The sequence below is a fragment of the Trichomonas vaginalis genome, chromosome IV, assembly GCF_026262505.1.
Source record: "Trichomonas vaginalis G3 chromosome IV, whole genome shotgun sequence".
NCBI classification, from domain to species: domain Eukaryota; phylum Parabasalia; order Trichomonadida; family Trichomonadidae; genus Trichomonas; species Trichomonas vaginalis.
In genome coordinates, this window is record NC_067206.1 from 3,430,560 (window position 1) to 3,446,831 (window position 16,272).

General features: G+C 30.4%; 1 protein-coding gene and 5 pseudogenes across 6 annotated transcripts, besides 10 other annotated features; 3 read left to right on the forward strand and 3 right to left on the reverse strand.

Annotated features, from left to right (window-relative positions):
• Positions 1–1,423: part of a mobile genetic element that runs on past the window's edge.
• An 878-nt stretch (positions 1,424–2,301) lies between these two features.
• Positions 2,302–2,324: a mobile genetic element.
• Positions 2,302–2,324: a terminal%2Cinverted (terminal inverted repeat of MuDR-6/TvMULE4 transposon ID:TVAGG3_0020730).
• A 25-nt stretch (positions 2,325–2,349) lies between these two features.
• Positions 2,350–2,372: a terminal%2Cinverted (terminal inverted repeat of MuDR-6/TvMULE4 transposon ID:TVAGG3_0020740).
• Positions 2,350–2,454: a mobile genetic element.
• Positions 2,455–3,493: a mobile genetic element.
• Positions 3,494–3,641: 148 nt separating this feature from the next.
• Positions 3,642–3,807: a mobile genetic element.
• Positions 3,808–3,981: 174 nt separating this feature from the next.
• Positions 3,982–4,002: a mobile genetic element.
• Positions 3,982–4,002: a terminal%2Cinverted (terminal inverted repeat of MuDR-6/TvMULE4 transposon ID:TVAGG3_0020770).
• Positions 4,003–4,023: 21 nt separating this feature from the next.
• TVAGG3_0020780 lies at positions 4,024–5,059 on the forward strand (annotated as a pseudogene). Its single transcript has one exon. A coding segment is annotated over exon 1 (1,036 nt).
• Positions 5,060–10,018: 4,959 nt separating this feature from the next.
• On the forward strand, positions 10,019–10,448 carry TVAGG3_0020790 (annotated as a pseudogene). Its single transcript has one exon. A coding segment is annotated over exon 1 (430 nt).
• A 19-nt stretch (positions 10,449–10,467) lies between these two features.
• On the forward strand, positions 10,468–10,762 carry TVAGG3_0020800 (annotated as a pseudogene). Its single transcript has one exon. A coding segment is annotated over exon 1 (295 nt).
• Positions 10,763–11,154: 392 nt separating this feature from the next.
• Positions 11,155–16,272: part of a mobile genetic element that runs on past the window's edge.
• On the reverse strand, positions 11,173–12,314 carry TVAGG3_0020820 (annotated as a pseudogene). The gene has a single exon. A coding segment is annotated over exon 1 (1,142 nt).
• On the reverse strand, positions 12,623–13,469 carry TVAGG3_0020830 (annotated as a pseudogene). The gene has a single exon. A coding segment is annotated over exon 1 (847 nt).
• Positions 14,293–15,159, reverse strand: TVAGG3_0020840 (organellar and viral DNA polymerase type B; the record flags this gene model as incomplete). The annotated part of the gene is made up of 1 exon (XM_051220125.1): positions 14,293–15,159. One exon carries the CDS (start codon positions 15,157–15,159, stop codon positions 14,293–14,295), a length of 867 nt encoding a protein of 288 aa, XP_051105111.1.

Here is a 16,272-nt window from a genome sequence, read left to right on the forward strand (position 1 = left end):
TAATAAATACTTTCAAGGAGGATATATTTTAGTGGGATCTATTGAGTCATCACTAACAGCATTGAGCAATCTATTGAACATTGAAATACTCTCGATTTTTCTTTGTCTTTTTACATCAATTTCTGCGTTAGTTGCTTTTTCCATGATCCTAATGGCACGGTCATCTTCTGGATTTTGATCAATTTTGAGTTTGATAACGAAAGATGGTATCACTTTTGTATAAATTTCTATAATAACATCATCAATTCTGAGATTTTTTCGATCAGGAAAATAGTCATGTTTGAGTTTCTAAAATGAGCTTCGGCAATATTGTTAGTTGCGTCGCCTTCACGCCTGTCACGAACAATCCATCTTGATATGTTGTAACGCCATTGTCTGTTAAAGTATGAGATGCTGTTGGATCTGTGTCGAGCAACTCCAGAACTTGATCATAGGCAGCATTTGCTTCTTCCTCATGTTCTGCATCTAATTTGAAGACTAAATCCTTCATCAAATTATAGAATTGTTCAAATTTTTCTTGAGAAGAAAAACTTATTTGATTTGCGAAGAATTGCACGAAGAACATGTACTCCGCCACCAAAGTATTTGAGCTTGTGGATGCTTTCTTCTATTGCTTGAGCTATCTGTGGAGCACAGTCCATGCTAATGTATTCTGGCTCAATTGTACCCATCTGAGATAGGCGCACACGCAAACTTGAATGTTTTGATAAGTGTCTGGTTGACAAAAGAAATATAAAAAGGGAAAATGTGAAAATCTTTGTTTTGCCAGTAAATGCATACAATGGAATGTTTGATCGCAACAATTTATAGGTGCTGTCTATATGAAATGTCTTGATACTATGCGCATAAGCTTTGCCTTCAAAAGGCGCGTAATAGAAACACATATTATTGTCTGAGACTTCAAATGCAATGAGATGATCTGGAGATTCTTCTTGTACTGTCTGAACAAAGATTTGCCATGACACAACATCGTCAGGAGAATATCTAGTTTGAAGAGCATGTATTCTCTTGCAATCGTTTGATTGCACGTGGTTTTTGAGCGTACATCTCTGGAATGGACGGACCTGTAAGAGGATTTCAAGATCTTTGAATGCATTTTAGCTGTTGCTATCGCTCTTTGATTGTCATCTGTTTGGAAGTAATGTTCTAAATATTTGCGATAAAAGACAGACGAATATTGACTTTTGTCATTTGGGCGGAATGATCATGTTCTTCAACTATTTTGATTAGTTTGTATTTATTTTGATCCAAGATTGGCAACATTAAAATGTGCAGGACATTTTGGATATTTGCAGTGGAATGAAATCTGAGATCTTTCTTTCCTGACACGTTCACCATATCCATACTGTGCTTGTATTTCTTGTTTAACTCCAAATTTACAAAGATCCATAACAGTAAAGATGGTTTCTTCTTCTAATTCCATTTGAAATTGAAATGAAAATTAAAAATTCAGAAATTTGAATAGATTTGGTCTGTAATTAAATGAGAATAGCAGTGTGTTCGTCATTGTTTGAGGCAAGAGTATTATAGGAATATTATATGATGGATTTGAGCTGCATATAAAGAGTGCAAAAGGATAAAGAGAGAAATTTTGTTAGATTAAATTATTAAATTTTAATTCTTTATTTTTTAGGATTGTTAGCTTTGTAAGATTGCTTTCTCACAAGAGAAAACAAGTATAAGGTTTAAGCTGTATGTATTAAAGTTATAAATATTTGATTTTAAAAAAAATCAAGATTTTAAACTTTAAAGGTATTAATTATGATTATCTTTCTTTAGCTTTGCATGCTGTATGCTACTTTTGGAAACTGCTCTATTGTATTAGAATGTTTTTAAATTTTGCACCTAAAAATGCGTAATATTAAAAATTAAGGTATTAATTATGATTATCTTTCTTTAGCTTTGCATGCTGTATGCTACTTTTGTCTTTGAGACATTCCATGATTTAAGTTAAGAAGCTTTAAAAAAAAAGCAAAAAAATGTAATAAAATAAAAAAATTTTTAGTATCGATAATCTGAAATATGTTGTTTACTTAAGCCGCTCGCTTCACTCGCGGCTTAGTTTCGTAATTTCATACAATTATTTTTCGAATTTGTTCTTTTTGTCAACCGCGAGCGAAGCGAGTGGCTTTTTATTTTTTAAAAATTTTTTTCTTTCTTACTTTTTTTCCCTTACTTACAAATTTGATAGTAACTTACCAAATCTCTCTATCATATAATAATAAATTAATCCATTTTTTGTTTCAAATCTGACACTTTACATTTCTGACATGTAAACTTGTCACTTTTCACTTCACCTCACTGGGCAAGTTTGTGCCCCCCTCTTTGAATAATTTATTTTTTATTTTGGGGGCGGCGACAAATTTGCCCAGCCAGTAAAGTATTCAATTTTTTTGCATTTTTTTAAGGGTGCACACGAGAGGATCATGTAAACTTCAGAATATAGCTTCTTAAGGGTGCACCCATATGTACGTTTATTTGAGAGGAGGAGGATTACCCTCTCAATTTTGAGGGATTCGTTAGTTTTTTTCTCGATGAATATGCAATAAAATTTGATTTTTACCTTATCAATATACTTCATCTAATATACACATGTTCATGTAAAAACTTTTTTCCAAAATCCTCAGGAATTAAGGGATTTTTGAATTTTAAGAATTTTTTTCGAATGTTTTCGAAAAAAAAATATTTTCAGAACAGCCTTAACGGCTAAGATTTAGGAACAATGTTAAGTATCAAAAAGAAAGGAGGTCTGATATAGACAACATATATCGTTGAAGGTTGAAAAAATCTCTAATATTTGAGCCAAAAATTTCAAATTTTAATTTTTTGAAAAAAGAGGCCACCCGTATGTACGTTTATTTGAGAGGAGGAGGATTATATTTTTGAAAGGGTGAAACATTATGAATATGTTAATTATATAATAATATGTATTATTATAAAAAAGAAAAAATAAAGCACGTTAAAATTTTTCTTTCTTGATTTTTTACAAAATCTACTTAGAATTATGCAAAATATGACTAAATAATTATAAATTTCAAGTTAAATTTTAATTTTGATAAATAATTTAAATTTCAAAATATCAAGTTCAGTTCGACTATGTATGTAGTAATTCCTCAATAAAGTGCCAAAACCCTATTAAAATATATGAACATTTTCAACATTTTAATGTTTTTATTTAAAAATTTGTTGGAATATGAGCTTCAAACAATTATTATGTAAAAAAAATAATTAAATATATGTATTTATTCGTATTACAACCGTAGTAAGTCGATTCTTCCTTTCTTCTACTGAGTTTTGAATTTGATTTCGAATTGTAAAGAGATTCAAAGGGAAAATACTAGCGGATAAAAACTACCTCCATGAAAGGGTCATAATGGAGTCAAGTTGTATTTTTTGATATTTTTTGCTTTTCGAGCCTAAATAGGTAGCCAAGATAATGCCTAAAAATAAGGTTCTAAATTCTGAAGTTTACATGATCCTCTCGTGTGCACCCTTTAAAAAAATGCAAAAAAAAAGTAATAAAATAAAAAAAATTTTAGTATCGATAATCTGAAATATGTTGTTTACTTAAGCCGCTCGCTTCGCTCGCGGCTTAGTTTCGTAGTTTCGTACAATCTTTTTTCAAATCTGTTCTTTTCGTCAGCCGCGAGCGAAGCGAGGGGCTTAGTTTCGTAATTTCATACAATCTTTTTTCGAATCTGTTCTTTTCTTAAGCCGCGAGCGAAGCGAGTGGCTTAGTTTCGTAATTTCATACAATTATTTTTCGAATTTGTTCTTTTTGTCAACCGCGAGCGAAGCGAGTGGCTTTTTATTTTTTTTTAATTTTTTTTTCTTTCTTACTTTTTTTTCCCCTTACTTACAAATTTGATAGTAACTTACTAAATCTCTCTATCATATAATAATAAATTAATCCATTTTTTGTTTCAAATCTGACACTTTACATTTCTGACATGTAAACATGTCACTTTTCACTTCACCTCACTGGGCAAGTTTGTGCCCCCCCCCCTCTTTATTTTGTATGAAATGAGCGTCAAAACTAACGACGTTAAAAAATTGGGATTCACAAACGAGGAAATAAAGGATATATTAGATGAGATGTGTTATGAAGTTAGTAAATATTATTTAAGAAATTGTAAAAATTTTGCCGAGTTATTAAATGATTTAGATTATGATGGAAAAATGAATAAAGATGATGTTATAAATTTCTTATATCCCACATCTGAAGAAGAAAAACCTAAAGAACCTGATGTTTTCCCTGAATATTATGAAGAACGAATTAAAGATGATGAATACGATGAAATTGAAAAACTGAAAAAAATAAGAGATGAAATAGATGAAAAAATTAAGGAATTAAGAGAAGTTGAAAAATATAATGAAAATGAAGTAGAGGGTTTAATGAATATCCCAGCTTCAGAATCAGCAGTTCAGAAATCTCATGAAGAAGATATAAAAATTATGTCTCAGAATCAACACAAAATTTATTAGATGGTGAAATAGACGAACACTTTCAGAAGAAGGTACTAAATTTATTCGTAAACATAAGTTACAATTTATTGATAATGAAGAATACCCCTGTATCCTACTTTCACCCCTCTCGATTCTGAGAAATTCAAAAAAGCTCTTAAAAATGTGACATATGCAACTAATACGATTAAGAAAGAAGATCATGATATTTACACAAATTATTATTTAAATAAATGCACGGGTGTTGATAAAGTTTTTGATTTATTAGATAAAATATCAAAAGAAACCATTGGAACCTATAAAATTTTGTGTGATTGTGGTTTCATTATTGAAGATACCAATAATGTTTCATATGAAAGAACAGCACCGAAGGAAGACGAAGTGGAAAGGTCTATACCATTCGTTATTAAGAACATAAAAGATATGAAAACTTATAAACATTATATTTATTCATTTATTTCAGAAAAAATGGAAGCAACCCATAAAACATTCTCATCATTTTATAGCTATTCATACATTCCTTTTCAAAGTTGTGAAATTAAATAAGACAGGAATTAGATTTAATGTATCAGGGTACGCATTCTTGAGTAAATTAAAATGTATTCGTCACGTCGCAGATGATAAAATTTATGTGTTCTTAATTCATTTTATGGGCTTTAAAAAATAAACTTTATTTTTATTTATATTCTAATTTTTATTCTTACATAAATGAACAAAAACGGAACAGCTAAAATGAATGATAATCAAATTAGAGCAGAAGGTAGAAGGTTATTTAAACGCTTCTATAACATTCCTGATGGTGTTAATCCTAAAACTCGTAGAAGCTATTTAAATGAAGCAATAGATGCATATGAAGGGTTTGACATTTCATCAGAAAGTGAGAGATTAGCGAGAATGTTAAATGTTAATATTGATTTCTATTATTGTGATCCTCAACCAGAAGACGTGGATATAATAAGGTAGACTTTCCATTAGTGGATTCAATAATGATAGATCCAGAATTTGAAACAATAAATTTTATTAACACAGAGTCCATGTGGAAAACTTCACGCTGACAGAATAACAGACGTTGAAGCACTCACCGGCTATAAAGTTTGTCCATATTGTAAAGAAGAAGTTTATTCTATCCGTGATGATCCAGAAAGGAAAAACCAAAGAAGATTTTTAAAGCATTGTGAGAAATGTAAAGAAAATAATGGAAGATTAATTCAAGACGTTCAGTTGCAAAAGACACAGCAACCATATGCACCACATATTACGAAACAGAAGATATATCAGTGGTTATTAGCTCACAATTTGCAGGAATATTATCAACCGACAAGATATTATATTACTTTTGACTTCGAACATTAGAGACTAAAGAAGAATTACAACTTTCTGAGTGTGCAACTTTGAACGCTTACTTAAAACCATTCATGGTATCATCAACGGTTAAATTAAACGATAAAAACATATACGAGGAATTTTTGCTTAACTTCGAGTGATTCTTTTATTTCTGATTGGATTGAGTTTTTATTTTCAACCTGTTCATTAGTTGTTGAATCAAATATTGAACAATATGAAGAATTAATGAAGTCGCAAACGGACCAAACGGCGGGGACTTTGTCTCATACATTAAATGAAAAACAGAAGGAAGCATTTAAAGAACTTCTAGATGAGGAATTCAATAAAGTGAATATCATAGGTTTTAATTCGGGAAAGTTTGATTTAAATTTAATTCTTCGTGATTTAAACACTGCAAAATGGAAAATAAAATCAATGCTGGGTTCATCTTCACAATTTAAGCAAATCATTGTAAAGAAAACAAACGTTCCATATGAATTGAGATTTATTGACATCAGAAATTATATAGCGGGTGGGACATTAGACCAATTCACTCAAGATTTCGGAAACAATAAATCACGTGTTAAATCCTTTTTCCCTTATCAATTCATCACATGGGAGAATTACGAAGAAGAATTATATAAAGAGGAACCATTCATTCAAGATTCATTTTATTCAGCATTAACCAAGAAACTATATCAGATAGTGATTATCAAATATATCTCAATGATACTAAAAACTTTAAGAATAGATTAGAATTTTATTCATTATTGCAATAAAGATGTTGAAATTATGATTGACCCAATTGATAAAATTATTGAAGAAACATTTTGTTTATAAAATTGACATGCTTCATAATCTTTCTTTATCATCGAATGCTTCAATGATTCGTTACGCTTTAGCATATAAAGACTTTAATCCTAATGAAAAATATCCTGAGGAAGAGATAGAATCAAGTTTTGAATTAACGAAAAATTGGAAATATAAAATTGAATCATATAAGAAACAAGATGAAAAAGCAGAAAGGGATACTAAAATAATGTTTCAATGGATGATTTTCAATACTATCACGATTTAATCCTTTCATCTAAATGCAAAATGTGTGGTAAAGCGTTTACATATGCAAATAAACCAACATTGGATAGAATCGATAATGAAAAAACCACATACCAAAGAAAATTGTCAGTTAATGTGTTGTTATTGCAATGTCGTGAAATCAAATAAAGATGAAGATGTTCAACGTTTAAGAATCAATTTAAGAAATTATGCATTAAAAAATAATTTACCAATGGACTTTAGATTCAGTTGAAGCTTATCACATTCTCCGTAATGGAATTACTGGTGGTTTATCAAATGTTCAACATAGAGTAAATCTTAAAGGAATCACGCACATTAAAAACTTTCATATAGTCCAGAAACTAAAACTGTATCAAATGAGGACACCACCAACATTATGACTCATTTCGTTGGTGTTGACTTTAATTCATTATATCCTTCATCATTTTCATCTAATCCTCATGATTTCATTCAATATACTGACCATAAAATGTATATGCCGGGAAGATTGAATGGTGTTATCATTTGTGATCAGCAACAAAGAAAGCAAAAGCACTGGGAATAATTAAGAAGAAAAATACTTTATTCGTGGCTGAAGTAAAGGGTCACATTGATGAAAAATACATTAATGATTACATAAACTTTTTACCGATAATAAGAAACTTAGATATTATCACAGATGAAAAAACAATGGCAGTTTTATGTATAATTACATGAAATCAAACAATTTACCAGTTGACCAGAAACAGAGGAAATTAACTCAGTTAGCATCACGATACAACCAATATCAACCATTTTCTTCTTTATTATCTATGGTATCTAATAGACAGATTTCATTTTATCATCGATGATATCAATCAATTTTAACATTTACTAAAAACACTTGTTTTAATGAATTTGCGAACAAATTTATGAACGAAAGACAAAAGGCTGAATTAGAAGGAAATAAAGGAAAAAGTTTATTTTGCAAAATTTCACTTAATGGATCATATGGTTACGATGCAATGAATACACAAAATTACGCAAAGACTAAAATAATGAATGCACAGAAGTCACGCGTTGCATGTATGTCAAAATAAGTTTAAAAACATAAGAGAAATAGGTGAGGAATACATATCAAGTGATGCTTAAAGATAGATTTTATAGATGTGATACATGTTTACAAGAGGCATTCTTCACTTAGATAATGCTAAATACTGGTATTTGGTTTTCATTTATGATTTTATGTATAAATGCATGAATGTTAATTCGTTTTCATTTCATTGAAGGTGATACTGATTCATCTTATTGGGCAATCGCTGGCGATCCAAGTCTTCCTAACACTCAAGCATTTCAGGCGATTGTTACCGATAAACAATTTTATGATAAAACATTTTCAAATTCGCACCTTTTGATTTCTTCTGTTTTGATGAAATTTAAACCTAAATTAAAGAATAAAGCTGAAGAAAAAAAGACATGAGAAAAAATTATTGGGTTTAGCAATTGAGAAACAAGGTGATAACATGGTTGCTTTATGTCCTAAGTGTTATACATCATTCAACGGTTCAATTGATGGAAGTGATTTTTAAAAAGATTGCACAAAAATGAAAGGTGTTAGTTTAAGACAAATAAGCAATTAACACCTAAAAAATATTTGGATATAATAAATGATAAAGTGATATTGATGGTCAGAATATTAATTACAACTTAAAAAATGGGTCAATGACTCGCTTAACAATCGGTAAGACTGCTACATTAACAGGAGCACACACTAAGGCTGTATGTGTGAAAAATGGATGTTGTATGCCATTTATTAATACTTTAAATTTTATTTTTTAATGAAATTGCCACAGAAAGAGACAAAAGGAACCAAATCGATTTATACCAAATGGTTTTAACTTTCAGATTCCAAATAATCACACACAACGAATTTTTTAAATCCCATCACAGCATCAACAACAACAACAACCGCCACCATTTGATACCGTTTTAGAAAGAGGAACCGTTGAATGATGGAGATTCAATATGTAAATAATGGTTTTGATACTATGATTCAAAGAGGTGGCACCCTTAAAACATTGATTTTATTTTATATAAATGGATAACGTAGATTTAAAAATTTTAATTGCTGATTTAGTATTTAATCAAAATTTCTTGATTATTATGATTAAAAGCATATCTCCAAAAATATGATAAACAATATAACGGTGATGATATGGAATATTATTATCCATATTATAAAAATGAAATTTTGAAATATCATGATAGAATAATTTCTAAAATTAAAGACAAAATTAAAAATAATGAATATTCAAAGGGAAAAACTAAATCACAACTTAAACAGTTGAAAGATTTCAAAAATAAAGTATTAAACAGAAGAAAATATTGATGAATTTATATAAATTATATAATCCTGAGCCGCAAAAGCCAAAGGAACAAAACAAAAGGTGCAAAACGCCCAGGTTCTTCAGACCATAAATGAAGCGCAAGCTTTAATTTATGATTCATTAGTTAAACCATATTCAGCCCGACTTTTAAATGAAGATCAACTTTTGGAATTCATCCTTCAACATAAACTTGAAGCGGGAAAGTATATCAAACCTTTATATACAGCATATTTAAAACAAATGAATAGAATACATCCAGAATTAATGAAGGGAAATGAATTCCAAAATCATCATCCAAAATCAAAGCAGATAAAATTAAACCACTTGCAACAACAAAACCTCCAACGACAGTACCGCCTCCTCCTTCAGTTAATCCTTCATCATTCACTTTATTATATCCATTTCAAACATTAAAGAAGCAAAAAGATTTTAAAAAGGATTTCAAGATATTAAATAAACCAATTGACCCGAAAATTCAACCGTTAAAGGAAAAATTTAGTCGCCCTTCATTTGCTCCATATCCATATTCATACGAAATCGATCATTTAGAATATTCAAAAGGAAACGTTACTTATTTATTTGCCATTAACATTAACACTAGATATTTATATTGCATTCCAGTGAAAGGGAAAACAGAACAGGAAACAAGAAGAGCTATTCAATACTTACTAGATCATGAAAGAGTAGATAATATAAGGGGTGATGGTGATAAAGGATTTCAGGCAACTATGACTCATTATTTCCCACAAATTAATTTTTTCTTTTCATCCTCTCCATATACGTTTCATAATAAAATAGTTGATGCGGTAATGAGAACTCTTAGAGATGCGTTAGGGTTAACGGTCAGATATACTGGGATGGAAATCATGACTCCATCATACAGCATTAGTATATTATTACAATAATACATGGCATAGAACTATAAACATGAAACCAGTGGAAATGAAAAATGATATTTCAAAAGAATGGGAATATATTAGAAAGCAAATGGAAAGGTTGAATGATGTTAAACGTGAACAAATTAATTCGGGGCTCATGAATTTTAAACAAGGGGATAAAGTTTTGATTCATCTCGATTATGGAAAAACTAATAAATCAATGACAAAAAGAAGACGAAGATTTGACACAATAGCTGAATTTGTTAGATACATTAACGGCAATGCATTAGTTGAAGTTGACAATAAATTAATAGAAATTCCGATTTATTTTATTACTCCATTATATTTAAATAATATTTAATTTTTTTAATTCGTAAGAAATGAGTGACAACGAAGCAGTCAAGAGTCCTGACGATGAATATAAAAAGAAACTAAACAGAATTAAATCAAAAATATGCTATTACAAAAAGAAGCCACAATGCGTGGGGTTGATGCCCATAAAACTAAAGTAATTGAAAACGATAAAGAGAAGAAGGAAATAATCGAAAATTAGAAACTTACCGTTCAATCCTTAAACTGAGTGAAGCAAAAATAAAAGAATTTAATAGAATAAATAAATTGATAGGAAGAGATGAATTTAATAAAGATGAATTTTTAAACTCTATCCAAATTTAATTTTTATTTTTCTTTGACAACGTCTCGAATAACTGAAGGTGCTACCATGTTACCATGTGCTACCAGGTTAATTAACTTCTCTGAAAAAAGAGACAACATGACATTTTGACAACAGTTCAGGAGGAAGGCATTTATGAATTATTTTTGAAGAACTGAAGGTGCTACCATGTTACCATGTGCTACCAGGTTAATTAACTTCTCTGAAAAAATGAGACAACATGACATTTTGACAACAGTTCAGGAGGAAGGCATTTATGAATTATTTTTGAAGAACTGAAGGTGCTACCATGTTACCATGTGCTACCAGGTTAATTAACTTCTCTGAAAAAATGAGACAACATGACATTTTGACAACACAGCAGGATTAATGCAAAAATAATTCCAATCATACTTTATAAAGCATCATTTACAGGTATTTCATCGTCAGTAAATGAATCCTCATTATCGTTTGGTTCAACCTGTTTATATAATCCTTTCATTTCTTCTTTCAAAACATAACACCATGTTTGTTTATCGTCTATTCTTCTATGTTTCCTATCACATTTATCCTTAATGCTCATTTGGAAATTCTTGTCTTTCATGTCTGATGGTTTGCAGAATAGAGCATTTTTACACGTCATACCTGCACACAATTCATCATAATGTGTATTTATCCATACATCTAAAGGATTTGTTGATAATTCAATTAAATCTTGTTTTGGCTTCAGTCATCGGTATGATTCGTACATTAAATGATGAAAGGTCATATTGCATAAAATACGTCAGTAAATTAATCATAAAATTCCTTAGTGCATGAATCCATTAAATTCTTGAAGTAATCAAATTGACCCTTAAATTTACCATTAACTCTTAAAACTACGTATCTTCTGTCTCCAACTTCAATTTTGACAGGGTAGACGTTATTAGTTACGAAAATGAAGTTTGCAACGTTCTGAGCAGTTCTTCTGGGTTGATTCTTTTCATTAATTCTAATCTCATTATCCGTTATAATTGATTTCAAAGCGTTGAAGTTTGCAAGTCTGTCTTCACCAACATTCTTGAGTTCATTAAGTACAAGAAACATTTTATTCTCAACTACTGAATTGAAATTACCCGTTAGCTCACCTATTTCAGTAATGTTTTTACATGAATAACCAGCGAGGAGTTCAGAAATAATGTCTGTAAATCTGTTTTTACCTGTTCCCTGAAGTCCTTTCAAAATAATTGCTGTTTCATTCTTGATTCCAGGATGTTGAATCATTGATGCAATCCAGCCGAGTAGGTATTTATACACTTCATCATTATTATCACAAATGGCTTCTTTAATGAAATCCATAAACATCTCAATTTTTGAGTAATCAGGCTTTTCGAGAATGTTGTATTTATAACCCTGAAACGTTGAGAAAACATCTGGGGAATCAGATTTAAAGCAAACACCCTTAACGGTTAATGAGGATAATTGATTTAGTAGTACGTCCCATGCTGTTATTGTTTTACCTTCTTCTTTAAATAATTTAATCATTTTAAGTGACTCTTTCATGTTTGATTGAAGAACGAATGATATTTGATTCATTTTATCGTGGATATTATAGTCCTTTTGAATGAAATATTTATTTCCACAATCTACAAAACGGATTACACGTGATAAATCCTCAATGACTTCAGAACTGTTTTTATACTGATGATTTTCAGCCTTGCGTCTAATATCTGTTATCAAGAATGAATCATCAAGTTTTATATCAAATGTTATTTTTGGCTTACGTAATAAAGGCAAAACGTATTCATCATAATATTCCTTTTGATATAGTTTTAGAATCTTCACTAAAACAAATGGAGAAGTCATTAAATGTGCATATCTACTACGTGCTTTTTCAAAATTACTTTTTGCATTTTCAGTTAAATTGCAGAAGTTATAAACGTTATCGTATGCTTCATTAATTAAATGATTAGGTAACGAATTAATTGCTTGAAACAGTGTGAATAATGTAACTTCTTTTTCTAAATTCATGTTTCCACCGTCATTATGTACTTCAAAATCACTGATGCCATCAACTATGCTCTGGGCAAGTTTATCGTCAATGTTTACATCTTTGTTTTCATTCATGATAGTCTTTATTTCTTCATTCTTCTGTTCAACTCTTACCTTAATATTCAAATCATTTAATATATCATTCACTGTTCTGGTTATGGTCGAGTCATAACTTCCACGAATGAATGAGTATGTATTGATTGGTTCTGATGCATTCTTGCGAACTCTTGAATCAGCCATAACCACTAAAGAACGCTTTGAATCATCCATAGAAGTCATGATATCAATATCATAATCATTGCAGGAATAACATTTAATCATTCTGTTCGAAACTGAATAGAAGAAATTAGTGTTGCAATAAATGTGAAGACCTCCTGAAGCGGTTTTAACGATAACATCTTTATCCGAAAGTTTTGATAAAATATCTTTTCTAACTGTTTCTTTAAGTTCATCATTGTATGATTTATTGATATCAACATCTATAATCGTTAAATTTGAAATTTTATTTACTAATAAAGCCATACCAGTTTTCCTTCCTCTTCCTCCATCGTGTTTGAGGTAGTTATGTAAATCAATCTTGTTTTCACCAATTCTTTCGTTGAGGGTTTTAGTTTCTGCCACAACTAATTCCTCAGCTAATGAATCAATAACTTTTTCATCAGAAACGATAAAGTTACTGTTGTTGTTTGTTGCTGTCATTTATATAGGAATAAAAAAATAAAAATAATTTTAAAACTAACTTTATTTTTGGACTGCATCAAATTTCCAGGACTGTTGTCAAAATGTCATGTTGTCTCATTTTTTCAGAGAAGTTAATTAACCTGGTAGCACATGGTAACATGGTAGCACCTTCAGTTCTTCAAAAATAATTAATTATTGAATAACCTGATATCTAACCTCATTTCTACCCTCTTGCGATTTTCATACGGAATCTCTTCTCTCGGTTTTCCGAGGGAAGCAATCATATGAGGAAATTCTTCTAAAATTTCTTTTGTCTGTTGGTTTTCAAACCAATGATATGCTTGCTTTGTAGAACGAAGAGCATTCATTATACTTTGCATTTTTACACGTCATCTTTGACCGAACGAATGAGTCTCAATTGTTTGTTATATTGTATGTACTCGTATTCTTCATTTATGGCTTCATGAACGATAGCAGTTGTTGTGTTCTCTGTTGTTGACATTACTGTCATTTCATACAAAATAAAAAAATAAAAATAAAACTAACTTTATTTTTCTAACTAATGAAATTCATTATTTTTGTTGCTGAATTCAATAAAAATATATTTTAGGTGAAGAGGTTAGATCTAACCTCATTTCTAACCTCATTTCTACCCTCAAGATTTACAAACGTTTAACGTGATATACGTTATTTTTTAAATTTTGTGAAAACTCAACGGTTTGACACATGCCCTAAAAATTATTTTACTCAGAATTTTGTTGCTGAATTCAATAAAAATATATTTTAGGTGAAGAGGTGAGATTTCACCAGTTTTCTCACCTAATTTTTCACCCCAGTTATTTTATAAGCGTTTTACATGAATTGTACGATGTATATTTGAAATTCTAAACAATTTCGTAGCTTCTATTTCTTCTGTCAGTATGTCAAAAGTTTTAACAATGCCGAAAGTTTCTTTATACTTCTTCTTGACGTCAGATAGAAGGAAATCGTCAGCTGTTGGATAGTTTTTGTTCAGAAATGCTAACATGTCAATTTTATCTTCTGCTGGTTTCTCTACTTCTTTCTTTAAGTCAGCATAGTCGTTTCTCATACGTTCTATCTCTTTGACGGAGTAGTTATATTTCCTCATTGCTGCTTTACATTTTGAACATTGTGGATTCATTTTTGCGTTATACATTGAAATTTGACCTGCTAGAACAACTAAGGCGTCAATGGTTTTCTTTAACTCAAAAGTTGTTGGTTTTATTTGTCCATTCCATATTTTACATCTTTTATCTTTATCTCTTATCTGCCATACACATTCAGCAACTAATGAAACAAAGTTGTCGTATGTCTTAAACTCCCCAGATTTATATATGTCAGAGATGTTCTTATATACCATGTCGCAATCTTTGTCCATAACTTTATGGTTGCAATGATATCCTAGAAACTCATAATTTACTTTACGTATGAACTTCTTTATTTCTACTGAATCAGTAACTTTAACTTCTATTTCATCGAATTCAGGAATAGTTAGTTTTTGTTGCTGAATTTCAGGCAATTTGGGTAAATGGTCTATGATATCTTGCATTTCATATAGCTCCTCTCCATTTGTTTCATCTTTCGCACTACAGTCTAAATTACTTGTTAAAAGTTCTTGCTTAATTCTTTGTATTTCTGTCTCAAAAGTATATGAAGAAGGAATGAAGCTTTTCATCTCTACTAACATAGACGTAGGATTCATGACTAGCGAGTTTGGTGCTGTAGTTGTTTAAATTGTTGTTGTGCCGATTGTTGAAATCATATCTTTTATACAAAATAAAAAAATAAAAATAAAACTAACTTTATTTTTTCTATCTTAAGGAAATTCATGAAAATTCACGAGAAAGCAAAAGCAATCTGAGCCGCTAAGCGGTGAGGGTGAAAAAACAGGTGAAATCTCACCTCTTCACCTAAACATTATTTTTGCTGAATTCAGCAACAAAATGAACGAGGTCAGGATGTATGTAAATACCTTTGAATTCATTTATAACGCCCTTAGTAAGCTCATAAAATGCTTGTTTTGAGGTGGAGCCAAAAGTGGCTCGACCGTATTCTTTCAACCAAAACTCAAGAATTTCCTGCATGAATTTTGTATAAAAAAACAACCGTCTGAATTCCGGCGGTTGCTATATTCTTCACAAAATGCCTTATAATACTCTTCCCAGGACTTATTTTCCAATAACTTTCTAAAGTCTTTCCTAAACTGACTGACTGACGGCACAAAGTGGCTTAATGAAAACATTAATATATAAAATTCATGAAAATTCATGAGGGTAGAAATGAGGTTAGATCTAACCATTAACGTAAACATTTATTTCCTGTGTTGTTGTCAAAATGTCATGTTGTCTCATTTTTTCAGAGAAGTTAATTAACCTGGTAGCACATGGTAACATGGTAGCACCTTCAGTTCTTCAAAAATAATTCATAAATGCCTTCCTCCTGAACTGTTGTCAAAATGTCATGTTGTCTCATTTTTTCAGAGAAGTTAATTAACCTGGTAGCACATGGTAACATGGTAGCACCTTCAGTTCTTCAAAAATAATTCATAAATGCCTTCCTCCTGAACTGTTGTCAAAATGTCATGTTGTCATCATTTTTCAGAGAAGTTAAATAACCTGGTAGCACATGGTAACATGGTAGCACCTTCAGTTCTTCAAAAATAATTAATTATTGAATAACCTAAAAACATGAGACTTTGTCTCCGGACTCTTTGAGTCACTTAACGTAAACATTATTTTTGGGTCATTTACACTCATTACCTAATTAATTACAGACATAAAATATATTTAGTTCATTCGGT